The sequence below is a fragment of the Aotus nancymaae genome, unplaced genomic scaffold (assembly GCF_030222135.1).
Source record: "Aotus nancymaae isolate 86718 unplaced genomic scaffold, 86718_ANA_hifiasm-v0.15.2.pri h1tg000072l, whole genome shotgun sequence".
NCBI lineage: Eukaryota > Metazoa > Chordata > Mammalia > Primates > Aotidae > Aotus > Aotus nancymaae.
The window spans coordinates 1,841,518-1,857,828 of NW_026988487.1; the positions used below are offsets into that span (position 1 = coordinate 1,841,518).

Consider the following 16,311-nt stretch of genomic DNA (forward strand, 5'->3'; position numbering starts at 1 on the left):
CCGCCTCCATCTGAGTCTTAAAGCCTGCCTCATTTGGAAGGAGGATGGAGGAGGGCTCCTCTAGATCTCCACATGACCCAAAACAAGAATCTGAGTTATTTCTCAGGGACTAGGCAAACATTTACACTTGTCACCAAGAACAAAACTGAGAATTAAATTTAAAGGTTCTGGAAGGATAAAAGAGGGAACTGCGTATTTTCTTTCTTCCGTTCTTTCTTCCCCTCCCTTCCTCCCTTCCTCCCTTCCTCCCTTCCTTCCTTCCTTTTCTTGAGGCAGAGTTTCACTCTTGTTGCTCAGGCTGGAGTGTAATATAGCACAATCTCAGCTCACAGCAACCTTGCCCCTCCCCTGCCCGAGTTCAAGCAATTCTCCTGTCAAAGCCTCCCAAGTAGCTGGGATCACAGGCATGCACCACAACACTCAGCTAATTTTATACTTTTAGTAGAGACGGGATTTCTCCATGTTGGTCAATCTGGTCTTGAACTCTTGATCTCAGGTGATCCGCCCGCCTTGGCCTCCCAAAGTGCTGGGATTACAGGCGTGAACCACGCACCTGGCCATGTGCCCCCGAGTCTGGCCTATTTTCTTGTTTACTAAGGGAAGAATCTGACATTGAGAGGAACTCTCAGCACCTGCCCAGTACAGAGGACATACTGAGCAAGAGGTTTGTGGTATCTATTAAATTAAATGAAAACCTAGGGTGCTGCTTTTGTCTGGAGATTCCTGTACAAGGAGACAAAAGGAAGAGAAAGAATAAAGCAAAATCTGCATTGAATTTTTTTCCAGTCTCCCATGTCCTTCTGATTTTGAAAAAAATTAAGAAGCCAGGTGTGGCTCATGCCTGTAATTCCAACACTTTGGGAGGCCGAAGCGGGAGGATCACTTGAGCCCAGGAATTCAAGATCAGCCTAAGCAACATAGTGATAGCTCATCTCCACAAAAAATAGAAAAAACTTAGTCGGGTGTGGTGGTGCATGCCTGTAGTCCCAGCAACTTGGGAGGCTGAGGTAGGAGGATTAGCTTGAGCCCAGGAGGTCAAGGTTGAAGTTCAGGCTGCAGTGAGCAGTGATTGCACCACTGACCTCCAGCCTGGACAACAGAGTGAGACCCTGTCTCAAAATAATAATAATAATAATAATTGAAAAAGAATAAAGAGCCAGGCACGGTGACTCACGCCTGTAATCCTAGCACTTTGGGAAGCTGAGGCAGGTATATCACCTGAGGTCAGGAGTTCAAGACCAGCCTGACCAACATGGAGAAACCCTGTCTCTGCTAAAAATACAAAATTAGCCAGGTGTGGTGGCGCATGCCTGTAATCCCAGCTACTCAGGAGGCTGAGGCAGGAGAATTGCTTGAACCCAGGAGGCAGAGGTTGTGGTGAGCCAAGATCATGCCATTGCACTACAGCCTGGGCAACAAGAGCCAGACTCCGTCTCAAAAAAAATAAAATAAAATAAATAAAGAGACAGAATGAAGACCCACCTTTTTACAGATAAACTCTTCTTCTTATTCAAAAAGAGAGATTTTTTTTTTTAAAGCAAATTTTTCCTAGTGAAATAGGGAAGTTTTTCATTAAAAAAAGATTTTGGAAGATATCCAATGATTATTTTTGGTAGACTTATTATTTATTTATTTATTTATTTTTGAGACAGAGTCTCACTCTGTCGCCAGGCGCCAGGCTGGAGTGCAATTGCGCGATCTCAGCTCACTGCAACCTCTGCCTCCCGGGTTCAAGCAATTCTCCTGCCTCAGCCTTCCTAGTAGCTGGGACTACAGGTGCACGCTACAACACCCAGCTAATTTTTGTATTTTGAGTACAGATAGGGGTTTCATCATGTTGGCCAGGATGGTCTCGATCTCTTGACCTCGTGATCCACCTGCCTTGGCCTCCCACAGTGCTGGGATTACAGGCATGAGCCATCGCGCCTGGCCAGTAGATTGATTTAACACAGATTTGAAACTTTTATTTTTTTCAAGATAGGTTATAATGTTGAAGAACTCAAAGTTAGCATCGGTATTAGGCACTAACTAGATGGTATTTTTCTTTTGTTTTTCTATTTGTACCTTTGTTCTTTATCATTAATTTCTAGGAACAAAAATAAACTTTTTCTTTTTCCTACTAAAGGCAGGAGGACTCAGTTAAATTCTACCAAACTCTGGGTCCAAAATGCCCAATGAAAACCAAAAAGGAAAAATCGGATACCCAGATCTTTAGTATTCTGTGAAAAAAATGTAGACTAGTCATGTTTGGAATTTTTGGTTTTGATTTGCTTTATTTTTTCTTTTCCCTTAAGTGTTTAACCACACAACTTGGAAAGCTCATTTTTTGTTTTTTTTCCTATTCATTTCCATTCTGGGAATATTATAAAGATAGATTAGGTTGAGGGAGTTATGGCAAAAGGCTCTTTTCTTTTTTCTTTTTTGAAACAGAGTCTCACTCTGTCACCCAGGCTGGAATGCAGTGGCGTGATCTTGGCTCACTGCAACCTCCACCTCCCGGGTTCAGGCAATTCTTCTGTCTCAGCCTCCTGGGTAGCTGGGACTACAGGTGCCCACCACCACGTCCAGCTAATTTTTGTACTTTTAGTAGAGATATAGTCTCACCATAGTGGCCAGGCTGGTCTCAAACTCCCGACCTCGAGATCTGCCCGCCTCGGCCTCACAAAGTGCTGGGATTACAAGCGTGAGCCACCGTGTCTGGCCCTTTTTTTTCTTTTTTCTTTTTTGGAGAATGAGTTTTGCTGTTGTTGCCCAGGCTGGAAAGGAAGGGCACGATCTTGGCTCACCACAATGTCTACCTCCCGGGTTCAAGCGATTCTCCTGCCTCAGCCTCCCGAGTAGCTGGGATTACAGGCATTCGCCACCACGCCCAGCTAATTTTGTATTTTTAGTAGAAATGGGGTTTCTCCATGTTGGTCAGGCTGGACTCAAACTCCCAACCTCAGGTGATCTATCTGCCTGCCTTGGCCTCCCAAAGTGCTGGGGTTACAGGCATGAGCCACCATGCCTGGCCACTCTTTTCTTTTTTAGTTTTAAATTTTGTATTTTTGTGAGTACATAGTAGGTGTATATATTTATGAGATATATGGAATATTTTGGTACAGAAAAGGCCCTTTTCTTTATTCACCCTTATGCCAAGAACTCTTCCACTCTTTTCCTTGTACTTCTCTGAAATTTCATTTTGAATCACATACAGTCAATATAGAAACTCCAGAGAGTGGAAGAGAAAGAGTTTTCTCATAAGTAACAATACTTATCTCCCTCGCCAGCTGTCTCTGGCTATGCGGAAACCAGGTCTGCAAACCTGTACACAAGGTCAGTTTGTTTTCTGGCTGAGAACACAAGGAGCAATGCTTATGTTTTTGTTTGTTTGTTTGTTTTTGAGATGCGGTCTCATTCTGTTGCCCAGGCTGGAGTACAGTGGTGTGATCTTGGCAGCTCATGGCAACCTCTGCCTCCCGGCTTCAAGCAATTCTCCCTGCCTCAGTCTCCCGAGTAGCTGGAATTACAGGTTTGCACCACCACATCCTGCTAAATTTTGCATTTTTACTAGAGACAGGGTTTTGACATGTTGGCCAGGCTGGTCTCGAACTCCTGACCTCAGATGATCCTCCCACTTTAGCCTCCCATAGTGCTGGGATTAGAGCCACTGAGCCTGGCAACAATGCTTGTTTACAGATACGTCTGTGAATGTGTAAGGGAGGTCAATGTGTGGATTTCAATGGGTTTTCAATGGGTTTAAAATGTTCACACTGTAGGTGGGAACCTGCAAGCATCTTGAGTCTTTCAAAGTCATTTTTTGCAATTCCCCATTTCCAACATCCAGATTACTGGATTTGAGTGTTCTGGGTGGAGACTCATTCAGGCCTTGCCTCATCCCAGCCCACCCATTCTCCAGGGATGCCTTCCTGCTTTGCTCGGACTCTTTTTAGTCTAGGGTCTCTCCTGCCCTGCTCAAGTGTGGGACCTGAAAATTGAGTTTAAGGGCTGGGTGTGGTGGCTCATGCCTGTAATCTCAGCACTTTGGGAGGCTGAGGCGGGTGGATCACTTGAGGCCAGGGGCTCGAGAGTACCCTGGCCATAATGGTGAAACCCTATCTCTACTAAAAAATTACAAAAATTAGCCAGGCATGGTGGCTCACACCTGTGGTCCCAGCTACTCAGGAGGCTGAGGCACAAGAATCACTTGAATCCAGGAGGCGGAGGTTTCAGTGAGCCAAGATTGTGCCCCTGCACTCCAGCCTGGGAGACAGAGCAATACTGTATCTCAAAAAAACAAAAACAAACAAAAAACAAAACAAAAGGAGTTTTGGAGGAAGACTGAGTGTGACTAGGAGAGATAGTGGAGTAACTGGAGGTGATGGAGGAGAGGAAGTTCCTGGTCTGTGAAGAACATGAGATGGCTCTTCCTGCCGTCTGCTAGCCTGGGCTTCCAGAAAGTTACACCTCAAAGGCTTTCCCCCTGCACAGCTTGTTGTACACATTTTGCCTCTTCAGACTGTCCAGCCTGAAAAGTGACAGCTCCTGGCAGAAGCTTTGAGCTGGTTTGAAATGGAGAATCAGGGAACTCTGGCCAAAATTGTTAGATGCATGCCTTGGACTTTTGAATCTTCAAGTGCTGCTGAGGAATTCCCTCCCCTGGCTTCATTCTCCCTGGGGTGGGGAAGCCTAATGTAGAACTCTAACCCCAGGGTGGAACAGGGGATAGGCAATTGACCTTCTTTATTCTCCTTTTCTTTTTCCTTGCCAGTCTTCTCCTTCCCTCTTCCTGACTCAAGTCAGGTTCCGGGTCCTGTTTCTGTGGCATCAGGATGTATGTATGCAGATCTATGTGTGGAAGAAGGAAGCAAGAAGACGTCATCAATTCTCAACAAGTTCCACTGATGGTAACCGACCATGCCAGACTGGTGATCTTTCCAAGGGGTCTGTGAAACTTCAAACAGGTGGCCATCTTTGCCCTTGAGTTCCAGTAATGCTGTCCCCTGTCTGATCCCAAAAAACCTGCACCCACAGCCCTGTGTGAATTCACCTTACTTGCCCTAGAAGAGGGTAGACAACCCAAACATTTTTGGGGAAGATGAAACCAAACCTTGGTACACTGGTGCAGAAGGGAATCTGACACTAGCTTCTGTGGGAAGTTGGAAGATGGAAAGGAAGGTTTGAGATAGGTTCACTTCTCTTGGGTGTCCTTGCAGGAGAATTTCTCTGTCCATTTTCTACCAATAGAAGCCTCCAGCTGGGCCTTCAAATCCTTTACATTTCCAAAGTTGAGTCTTTTCTTGGGTTTACACTTGCTAAAGTAAAGGAAGCCCAAACAAAACAAAAGAACAAACAAAAACTCTGCGGGAGAACTCTTAGATCAGACTCGCCCTAAAGCTATCCAGTGAATGCTTTGTCATTTGCCGGAGAGAAATACCTCTTAACAGAAGGGAGGGAGAAAGAAAACGCTTCCCAAGTCCTCTTCCATCTCTAACTCTGTCTGAAATATCTTCACATTAACATATTCATTATGATACCACTATTAAACTAATCAAATATCTAAAGCTAACATCATTTCTTTTTTTTTTTTTTTGAGATGGAGTCTCGCTCTGTCACCCAGGCTGGAGTCCAGTGGCGCAATCTTGGCTCACTGCAACCTCCACCTCCCTGGTTCAATCGATTCTCCTGCCTCAGCCTCCTGAGTAGCTGGGATTACAGGTGCATGCCACCACACCTGGCTATTTTTTTTTTTTTTTGTATTTTTAGTAGAGTCAGGGTTTCACCATGTTGGCCAGACTGGTCTTGAACTCCTGCCCTCAGGCAATCTGCCCACCTTAGCCTCCCAAAGTGCTGGGACTACAGGCATGAGCCACCACACCCAGCCTAACATCATTTCAGAACACCATTTTTGGGGTGCCTGTCTTCTAGGCAGAAGAATTTTGCTTCAATATTCATTTATTTAACAGATATTAACTGAGCATCTACTATGTGCCAGGCATTGTTACAGACACTAGAAATGAAACAAGGAACAAAACAGACAAAAACCCCTGCTTAGCCGGGTGCAGTGGCACACACCTGTACAGTCCCAGCTACTCAGAAGGCTGAGGCCAGAGGATGGTTCGAGCCCAGGAGTTCAAGTCCAGCCTGGACAACATAGCAAGACTCTGTCTCCAAGGTGGGGCGGGGAATCCCTGTCTTTATGGATCTTACATTCTAGAATGTTAGGAAGTAAGAGATCAGTTTTCATATGTGGTTGCTGAAAACACAAGTGTCACTTCTTTATTGTATTGGCTCTTTTAGTGTCCTTGGAAAGAGTTCAGACTGCTACAAATTAAGTTTCTCTACCGTAAACCGTGGTTTATAATATTGCACTAATAACACACAGCTACGTAAAGCTTTTGCAGTCCTGGATCATATCCCCAACCCGGCAGTTCGGTTTTAGCCAATCTCCATGCACTTTATCCCTAAAAGACAATCATTTGCTGAGTCTTCTCTTCTTCTAGAGGCCCAGGCTGCTGGTCCAGTAAGGGTAGAGAGACCAGGGCATGACCCCAGGACTGACTGGTGCCCTTCCCCCGCGCTTCTGGCCTCAGCAGTCCCCCGACAGGCGGCTCCATCAGGGCTGGGGAATGGGGGGGCTGCAAGCCATTGCAGGCTGAACTCTCCATGAACCAGGAAAGAAAGGGGTGGGGACAACAGAGCAGAGCCAACGGAGCAGGCTGGGGAGGCAGGCTTCTGGGCAAACCTCTCTGGCTGAGTAAATATTGAGCTGCCTCATCTCCAAGGTGGGGGTTGAAATGGAGCTGTCAGGCCAGAGTAAACTGAAGGGAGCTTCAGGACTCTAAGGAGCAGAGGGCGCATGTTTTGTGTAGCTCCCTCCCTGCTCCGTTCTCCTCCAGGCAGAAAGGGCTGCAGGGCTCAGAATTGTCTGGACCGAGGCCAGTGATCTGGAGAGGCTGAAGGAAAGGGGTGATTTTAATTAGCTCTAACTAGGCCACTGAAATATATCCAACAGGATGCTTCTCCACACAACCCTCTCATTCCCATCTTCCACCAAGTTTACACTCTCTTACCTAAGTCTTCATCTATCCTCAAAGGAAAGAATGAGTCCAGCTGCAGTGGGATAATTTAACTTGTATTAAAGACTGGGAAAAGAGACCCAGAGAGGTTAAGTGACTTACCCAAGGACACAAGGAAGGGTCTTAGTAGACTAAACTCAGGTCTCCTAACTTCCTACAAAATTCTTTCTTCTCTGAAGCATCTGACTCATTTCTTTCCTGATGAAGAGAATAACCATGGATGAAGGCCAGGAGGTCAGCCTTGGAGCTGAATTCTGCGGCTACTTTAGCCTCCCTGTTATCCCAGGAATGGACATTAAATGTTTTACATCTCCAACTTTTGTCCCACTCAGGAAACACTCTGATTTTGAGAGCATTTTGAGAGCCAGGGAAATAGCAAAAGCCGAAGCCTCTGGAATACTCTGGTTGAGTCAAGCAAGGAAGTCAGAGCCAAGATTTAGTCACAGGGGAAAAAATCTGGTACAACTGCAGGGGGCGCCAATCTCATGGACTACAGTGATAACATGCTCCCTGAGTTATGCAATGGGCTGTCCTGTCAAGGACCTCCCTTGTTATGACACTGTATTTAACTGTAAGCCTGTATTCCATGGACTTCCCTGAACTCTTTCGTTCATAATTATTTAACTGTCTAGCAGCAAGTCCCATGCTTATGGTGCTGGCTGGGTCTGCTGGTGCAGTGCAGGGGGGAACAAGGCTGGACAATGTCTACTTTTATCATGCCAAAACAAAGAATAACTTAGTGTAAGAAAGTAATAGGAAAATGTCCTATGTGACTATGTAAAGTAGGAAACCTCTGCTGAACACTTAACGTACACCAGGCAGTGTTCTAAGCATCTCTCATATATATAATTTATTATTCAATATCCTTCATTGTGTATCTGAAGAAACTGAAGCACAGGGAAACTGAATAACTCACATGAGCTCACCCAGTTAATAAGAGGAGAACATTTTGAAAACTAAGTTATACTCCAGAACTCTTGGCTCTCCACCACTCTAAGTCAGGGAACTGAAGTATCTGCCTTCCAGACTTCTTATCTATCTTCCCATAATGGAGAAGAGAGAGATTGAGTGTGAGAGGCCGAGATAAGTTTCCTCTTCAACAGGTGGATAGGCTGAGAATAGAACCAAAAGGAGGGGTCTCAGCCAAATGCACCTGCAGTGTTCTCAGCTGCTAAGAAGAGAATCCCTTCAATTTGTCTCTAGCTCCATACATCTATCTGGGATCAAATAAGCTATGAGTGTGAGAAGTGGGTATAGTGAAGATACTCCCTGGAATAGATTGGGGACTAAAGAAGGGAAGATCCCAGTCCCTTTTAATAACGATAATAATTTGTTATGGCTCACATTTGCTTGTGTGGGAGCATTCCAAGCATTTTACACATATTAACTCATTTAATCCCAACATCAACCCCATGAAATAAGTACTGTCATTATCCTTATTTTGTAGATAATGACACTGGGCACAGGGAATTAGGCAACTTGCCCAAGGCCACAGGGCTAGTGAGAAGCAGGGCTTGGATTTGAACCCAGATATCTTAGACATTTCCCCCAACTCCTTGGTGCTGCTCTCTGGCTCATGGTTCATTTTGATCTCCCTTGTCTGTTATCTGGAGAGATTCCTCCAGGCCTCCCATCCACACTCTCTTCTAAACACCATCCCACCAACTCCTTGCCAGCAGCCCGGTGCTATCTGCACAGGAATGCTTACAACAAAGAACCTGCGGTGGCTCATGCCTATAATCCCAGCACTTTAGGAGGCCAAGGTGGGTGGATCATCTGAAGTCAGGAGTTCGAGACCAGCCTGACCTACATGGAGAAACCCCATCTCTACTAAAAATACAAAATGAGCTGGGCATGGTGGCGCATGCCTGTAATCCCAGCTACTCAGCAGGCTGAGGCAGGAGAATCTCTTGAACCTGGGAGGCAGAGGTTGTGGTGAGCCAAGGTAGCACCATTGCACTCCGGCCTGGGCCATAAGAGCGAAACTCTATCTCAAAAAAAAAAAAAAAAAGGAAACCTGAATTAACAGAAGAGCTTCAGGGTTTTCAAAATCTTTTTCTTTCTCTCTGGTGCAGGAGATCAAAGGGTCTCACATTGGGAGAACAAATGCTGAGGGAAAAGGCAAAGGAAAGAGGAAAAATTCACACCTGGGCTGAGAAACAGATGGTGCAGAGGGTTGGGTGGAGTGAAAGTTTGACTGGCCCCCCACTGATGGCCGTGTTTGTGGGGAGTGTGGGGCTCCTCAGAAATTTTGACAAATTTTCAACCAGCCTAGAGAATTCTCCCTTCTGTGAAGACTAGGCGGACATGGTGGCTCATGTCTGTAATTTCAGTATTAATACGTTGAAAGGCTAAGGTGGTAAGATCCCTTAAACCCAGGAGTTCAAGACCAGCCTGAACAACATAGCGAGACCCCATCTCTTAAATTAAATTTTTTAAAAAGACAATCAAGACCCAAAAAACTCAAGATTTTTATTTTCAAACTGGAGATACTTTTTGACATTTGGGAAATGGAGGTGTGGGGTGGAGAGCTTTCAAATTTTGCAAAAAATTACTTACTTTCAGAACTCCTATTAAATATAATACCCTCCCTCCTAGAGCTGTGAAAAAATCAGCAATCTGAAAGGCATAAAGAAATCTATGAGTGAAGCAATTTGGCATCTATTCTAGAAAGTTAAACAATGAAGGGCTGGGCATGGTGGCTTCCAGCACTTTGGGAGGCCAAGACGGGCAGATTGCTTGAGCTCAGGAGTTCGAGACCAGCCTGGGCAACATGGCGAAACCCCATCTCTACAAAAAGGAAATACAGAAATTAGCCAGGCATGGTGGCATATATCTGTAGTCCCAGCTACTTGGGAGGCTGAGGTGGGAGGATCACTTGAACCCAAGAGGTGGAAGCTGCAGCAAGCTAGGATCAGGCCACTGTACTCCAGCCTGGACAACAGAGGGAGAGCTTGTCTCAAAAAACAAAACAAAACAAAAAACAATCAAGACTATCAATTTAGCTCAATGGGAGCAAAATGTTGTTTGTTATTTACCATTCTCTCCTTTGTGCTAATGTTTCCCATGTAGGCCTGTCTACTGCCTCAAATTGGAAGTGAGATTCGAGTAGGAGAGAGGAAGGAGTCAGGATCTCTGCATCTAAAAAGATGGAAGGCTCAGATTCACTAGACATTGTTTTGAGCCTGCCCCTGTGTGAACAGAGAATTGATTTTCCCTCACCCTTCCCTGGGGGAATCTGGTGGCTCCCTCTGCTATGACCAAAATCCAATGGGCCAGCAGCCTTCTTCTTTCCTCCTGGCCCCTTCATCACTCCTCCCCCAAGACCCGTCAGCCCATCTGAGGCTCTGCTCCGCCATACTCATGGTCCTGCTTTGCTCTCACCACCGCACCTTCCTCCTCCTCCTCCCTGATTTCTTGCCCACTTGCCCAAAGTTTGGAGGATCTACAAATACCCCAACCCAGAAGGCTCAACTGCTCACACTGATGCCTCCAAGCAAGGGTAGTTCTGTTTCCACTCACTCTCTCCCCTCTGTCAAGGTGACCCCTTTGGGGAAGCCAAGCTTGGTGGCAATTTCAATTAAATGCAGGAAAGCAGTTAATAGATTTTTTTTTTTAAGACAGAGGGCAAGACAGCAGCCTCTGGGAAAGCTAGGCTTCCTCTTGCAAAGCACTTCTCTTCCTCTCCAGCTGGGCTGCACAATTATTGATAACGCTGCCTCTCATATAATGGCCCAGTTTCATTAGGAATCAAATGCTCGGCGTTTCTCATGTACACTTCTAGTCCTTTTAGCTGCCTCTTTTCCTTCGAAAGGTCAAGAATTAAATAGATGAGAGGGTGTGAGAGTGTGGAGAAGACACCCCGTCTTGGTCTGATCCGCCTCCCGCTCCCCCACCCACCCCCACCGCCCCGCTCCGTCCTGGCCCCTGGGCATCTGGCTCACCGGGTAACCCGAATCAATAAACAAGGGCCGGATCTCCGAGGCCCGCGGCATCTCGACGATTCGGCGGGGCGAGTGAGCGATCGAGGTTTGGCCTCAGTGGAGCTTCCTGAGCACAGGCCCCCTACCTTCCCCTCACCTCCGCCGACCAAAGGTTTGCCAGTGGGACCCGCCCGGAGACAATAGCTGGCCCGCGCGGGCGCTCTGCGGGCTTGTTTGGAAAGCCCAGGGGCGCTTCGAGGTGAAAAGGTCAGCGCGGGACCCGGGTTACCGCGGCCTCCTCCGCCCGCCCTCAGGCCCTGACCATCCTCGGACTCCCTCCGCCCGCGCCGTCTTCCTCCCTCCCCCGACCTCTGACTCCCTGCCCCCGTCCCGCACACTGCCCCCCACTAGGCCCCTTCGCGGCCACCTCCTTCTAGCCGTCCAGCGCCCGGAGACCCAGGGCTTTCACCTTGAGCCCAGGCCGAGAGGCCTTGCGGAATCAGGCCTGCTGCGGCCTGACACCCCGCGGAGTGGCTGGGTGGAGGGGCGCTGGGCTGGGGTGGGAGTGGGGGTGTTAAGCTGCGTGCCAATTTGGAGTTGGTCAGCGACCCCTCTGGGGTCTAAGCCAGGCCTGGCTCTGGGCGGGACGGAGGGAGCTGACCGGGAAGGGAAGGGGTAGAGTTCGCGTCGCCTTCCCCCACACTTCCTCCTCTTTTTACACACTCTTTCTGTCCTCTCCAAACAGATGTTTCTCTTCTTTACCGTCTTTCTCTCTAGACCCTCTGGGCTGACTCGGCACGGGGTCTCACGCCTGTAAACCCAGCACTTTAGGAGGCGGGCGGATCACTTGAGCTCCGGAGTTCGAGACCATCCTGTGTGTAATGGCAAAACCCCGCCTCTACAAAAATACAAAAATTAGCTGGGAGTGGTAGTGTGCGCCTGTGGCCTCAGCTATTCCGGAGACTGAGGTGGAGAATCCCTTGAACCTGAGAGTCTGGCAGAGGTTGCAGTGAACGGAGATTATGCCACTGTACTCCAGCGTGAGCGACAGAGTGAGACCCTGTCTCCAAAAAAAACCCAAAAAGCAAAACTCAAAACCAAAAACCAAAGCACAAACGATAACAACAAAAAATTGCACTCCAGCCTGAGCCACAGAGTGAGACCCTGTCCTCCCCCAAAAAAACCTCAAAACCAAAAAACAAAAACAACAAAAACTGCATGCCAGCCTGAGTGACAGAGCAAGACCCTGTCTCAAAAAAAGAAGAAAGAAAAAGAAAGAAAGAAAGAAAGAAAAAAAGAAAGAAGGAAAGAAAGATATCTGGGAACTGCATCATCCCACAGACTTCTATGTCTTTCTGGATTCTCCCAATAACCAAAGGACTGACAACTGTCAAACCTGAGTGTCTGGGACCCAATTCTGCTAAGGCCACACCCAGTAAGTCCTTCTCTTTATCCAGCTGAGATCTTAAAGCTCAGTTCATTCCAGCCCAACCAGCCAATGGCCACTCTCTTCACCTCTTCTCCAGGGATAGTAGAGTGTGAGGCCTCCTCTACCCCTGAATGGAGAAACAGAAGCAGGCAGGAGGAAGGGAAAATACAGACTTTATTGAAATGAGGTAGTTGCAGGTACAAAGAGAATCCCGGCTCCTTTAGGGCTCAGGTTTCCAGAAACTTAGATGGCTCCTCTGCTGTCTCCAAGGTTCAGAGAAATCCTTGCAGCTGCTGGGAGCCCTCACTGTGCTTGGCCCTCCCTGGGCTGCCCCCAGGAGTAGGGGTGGAACTGGGGAAGAGGGTCCTGGGTTTTCCAGGAGGCAATAAATAGGGGAGGAGCTAGTGGGGGCGTGCCTGCACCTTTCTGGTTGTGGCATGCTGGGGGCAGACCTTGCACAGCGTTCCAGAAGTCTCTAGAATACCAAGTTCCAAAACACTTTGGTGACATAGTGATGAGGTCGCTGGTGTGAGGAAGCAGGTCTCAGAAAACAACCTCTGGGGCTGCATTAGTGCAATACAAATGTGCCAGGAGAGGGCTAATGGGTTAGATGGGGGCTGGGGGGGAGGGGCTTTTTGGTCTGTCACAAGGCAGCTGGTGCTATTGTAAGGTCTGTGGTGACTGGATTAAGGATTGGAAATAATATGGCTGCACCCAAACGCCTCCCACACAAGAAAATTCAAGATTCTGTCTCAGGCCTAGAAGGGGGAGTCAGAATAAGAGTGCGTGAGGAGACTCCTCAAAGCTCGAAGGCACTGAACTGAATAAACCGAAGTTGGAAGGGAAAGGAGAATGAATCCAGGAGGATGAGGCTGGCTCCCACCCCCACCACAAATTGACACTGAGTTGATCCCTGGATCAAAGGCGGAAGCCCTTCCCTCTATATTTGACAGGTTCTGTGCCTCCCAGGCCTCTGGTCCTGTCGGCCCCAGCCACCCAGATCTGAGAAAAACATTTCCCCATCCCCCTTCCCACCCCCAGGCAGCTCTAAACTGGCATCCCAGCCCTAGGGAGGATCCCCAGGCCTGGGGTTGGGAAGAGCCTGGGATAGGGCTGGACTGGGGCACTCCAGGGCCTGGAAGCCCCATCGTAGGCTAGGTTCAGTTCAGGAGGTGACAGAGCTGGGTGAGGCTTCTGGGGAGGTGCATGTTGACTGGTCGGAGGCATCTCCAGCCACCTCCTTGGGGTAGCCTGGTGGAGCCGGGGGCAGCCGACCTCCCTCCCGCTCGCGCTTCTTCTGCTTCATTCTTCTGTTCTGGAACCAAATCTTGACCTGCGTTTCGTTGAGCTCCAGGGTAGCGGCGATCTCCACCCTCCGGGCCCGGCTCAGGTACTTGTTGAAATGGAACTCCTTTTCCAGCTCCGTCAGCTGCCTTGTGGTGAAGTTGGTGCGGAGGCCACTGGGCGAGCCCAGGCCCAGCTCTGACACCTTCGCTAGGGGCGGGGCAGGGAGAAAGGCCAGGTCAATTCTCTCACCTCTTTCTCCTTCCCCTTCTCTCCTCCCGGGGCTGGCTCTGCACCTCCATTCACCATTCTGCCCAAGTACAGTTGTCAAAGTTCCCAAGGACCACCAGACACCGCCATGGTGATCACCAAATCTGGAGCATCCCCCACCCCGACGCACACCAGGTCCTGGGCCTGTGCTGGGTGCACAGATCAGGAAGTGGGGTGTGTTTGGAGACTTACTCTTGGGAGTGACTGGTTACACAGTAGGTGGGGAGACCTCACCTGACCTGAGACTTCGGGAGTGCTCTTACCTGTGTCTACCAGAGCTGCTGAAAGAGAAGAACCCAGCCCAGGCCTAGGACATGTCACTGCAGGGGCAGCAGAGATGCTTTGGGAGAAGGGGTAGCCACGTCTGAGCCCTACCTGTCTTGGGTGGGTTTCTCTTAACCTTCATCCAGTCGAAAGTCCGGGCTGTGGGGGTGCTAGGTTCTGAAGGGCAGGACGATTCCTTGTCCTCTGAGAGGAGATCAGCATAGGCCGGTGCAAAGCTCGCGGTCTGCTCGTTCCCATAAGGGGGCTGCTGCGCAGGATACGGCCCCGGACCGGCTCCACCTATTCCGTAGCCTTCGGACAAGCCCCCTAGCTGGGCCCCGTAGCTCGAGGGATGAAAATAGCCTCCGTCTCCTTCTGATTGACCCAGAGAGTAGTACTGAGAAGGCCCGTAGCTGGGGCTGCAGGCGGCTGGGGCATACCCCGAGGGCGCGGAGCTGGGGAAGGGTACCCCCAGCGCCGAAGGCGGCTGCTGGGCGGGATAGCCGGAGTTCTGCTGGAACGCGGGACTGGACGGCCCCCCACCATAGCGGCCCTCGCTTGCATAGCTGTCAACCGCCTGAGTCGAGGTTGGGGAAAAGGAGGTTGGGGCGCTGTGGGCGCTGTAGGCGCTGGGTCCCCGGTTACCGAGTGGGTACTCTAAGAAGGAGTTCATCCTATTATAGTCCATGCGTCAAGGCCGCAGGAGGGTCGGCCCGTTTGGGGAGACACCCTCTTGCCCTACAACCTTTCAGCAGTATGTCACAGCGCTGGGGCTCGCATCCATGGCCTGGACCGCTCGCCTGGGCCAGCGCTCCCCTAGGAAGGGGGTAGGGAGTGGGGGTGAGGGGGCACATGTGATCTCTCCCAGGCCAATGGGCTAAGCAGGCCAGAGTTTGGCAGCCCCAGCGCCCATCCATCACCCCCCAAGCATTAGCATGACAAAGACACTTCAATCACCCGCAGCCCATCCATCTGAGAGCGACGTGGAAGCGTCAAAAACATCTTTCTTCAAAGACTTTTGGAAAGAAGGGACCAGAGGGAGAGGGGGAAAAAGTTAGGAGAATATTCAAGACTTTTCTCCCCTCCCAACCCCCAAGGCCTTCAATAGGCTCCTGGGTTATTAGATTTGGACAAATTCAAGCCAGCTGCCCCTCACTCTTCCCACCCCTCAAAGAAACCTTCCCCCCAAGTCTGTAGACCCGGAGGTGGGGAATCCAGCCTCCTTACTTTGCCCAGAACTCCCGAACCATGTTCTTTTCTCCCAATTTGTCTTGGGGTGATGGGCTAGGACAACCGGGTGAGGTATGTTATCTTGGGCCAAATGGATGACTGTGGTGGTGGGGGTGGGGGGGGGTGCAAAAACACCTAAGGGTGTGGGGCAGGGTCTAGACTCTAGAGGAAGGATTCATGAAACCAGGGGTGGGAAAATGGCATTTCAGGGAGCAAGACAGGACTACAGAAATGTGGAGAAAAGGATGAGAAACGCCCCATCCTCCCTCTCTCTCTGCATAAGCGTTCTCTTCTCATTCACACATCCATTTCTCTCCCTCAGCCTCTCTTTATATTCTCTCTGTCTCAATCCATCTCTCTGTTCGTCCATCTTTCTCCATATTTATACTCGTTCCCTACCTATCCATCAACTCATCTCTCTAGATGTATTTATCCTCTCTCTAGCCATCCATAGCTGTAGCTGGCTCACTCACTCAGACTTAAATAACTCCCTATATCTCTCCAGAGAGCCACAATGAGCACAGCCAGGTGATGTTTACAGGGGAGTGAAGAGGAGGGAAGTTTTTAATTCTCTTCTTGGAGTGTTTAAAACTAGTGGAGACCTGCATTCTCCTGGCTCTCTCCTACCCATCTCTCCTTCACCATCCTCCATCTCCTTCCAAAAAAAAAAAAACTCCAAACCTCAAATGCATAAATTTAATACCAGTTAAATCTTAAAGATTACTCCACATTTCAGTGAATTTTCTAGAACTGATTAAGGGAGTTTGGTCAGAGAGTGGGAGAATCAGGGTGGAGGCCCTGAGGCTCTGAATTCTAAGACTCTGGAGTGAGGAGTGGAGTTTTGCCCCTTTTT

General features: G+C 49.0%; 1 protein-coding gene across 1 annotated transcript; it reads right to left on the minus strand.

The window, feature by feature from the left end:
• Positions 1 to 12,566: 12,566 nt before the first annotated feature.
• On the minus strand, positions 12,567 to 15,018 carry HOXB1 (homeobox B1). The gene is made up of 2 exons (XM_012452072.3): positions 14,340 to 15,018; positions 12,567 to 13,904 (listed from the first exon to the last, which is right to left on the minus strand). The coding sequence occupies exons 1-2, from the start codon at positions 14,914 to 14,916 to the stop codon at positions 13,576 to 13,578; spliced, it is 906 nt and encodes a 301-aa protein (XP_012307495.1). The 5' UTR covers positions 14,917 to 15,018; the 3' UTR covers positions 12,567 to 13,575.
• Between the last annotated feature and the right edge of the window lie 1,293 nt (positions 15,019 to 16,311).

Coding starts and splice junctions, on each gene's coding strand:
- HOXB1 (XM_012452072.3), bottom strand. CDS start 14,916: ATGGACTATAATAGGATGAACTCCTTCTTAGAGTACCCACTCGGTAAC. Junction 13,905..14,339: donor GAGAAACCCACCCAAGACAG/GTAGGGCTCAGA, acceptor CCCCGCCCCTAG/CGAAGGTGTCAGAGCTGGGC.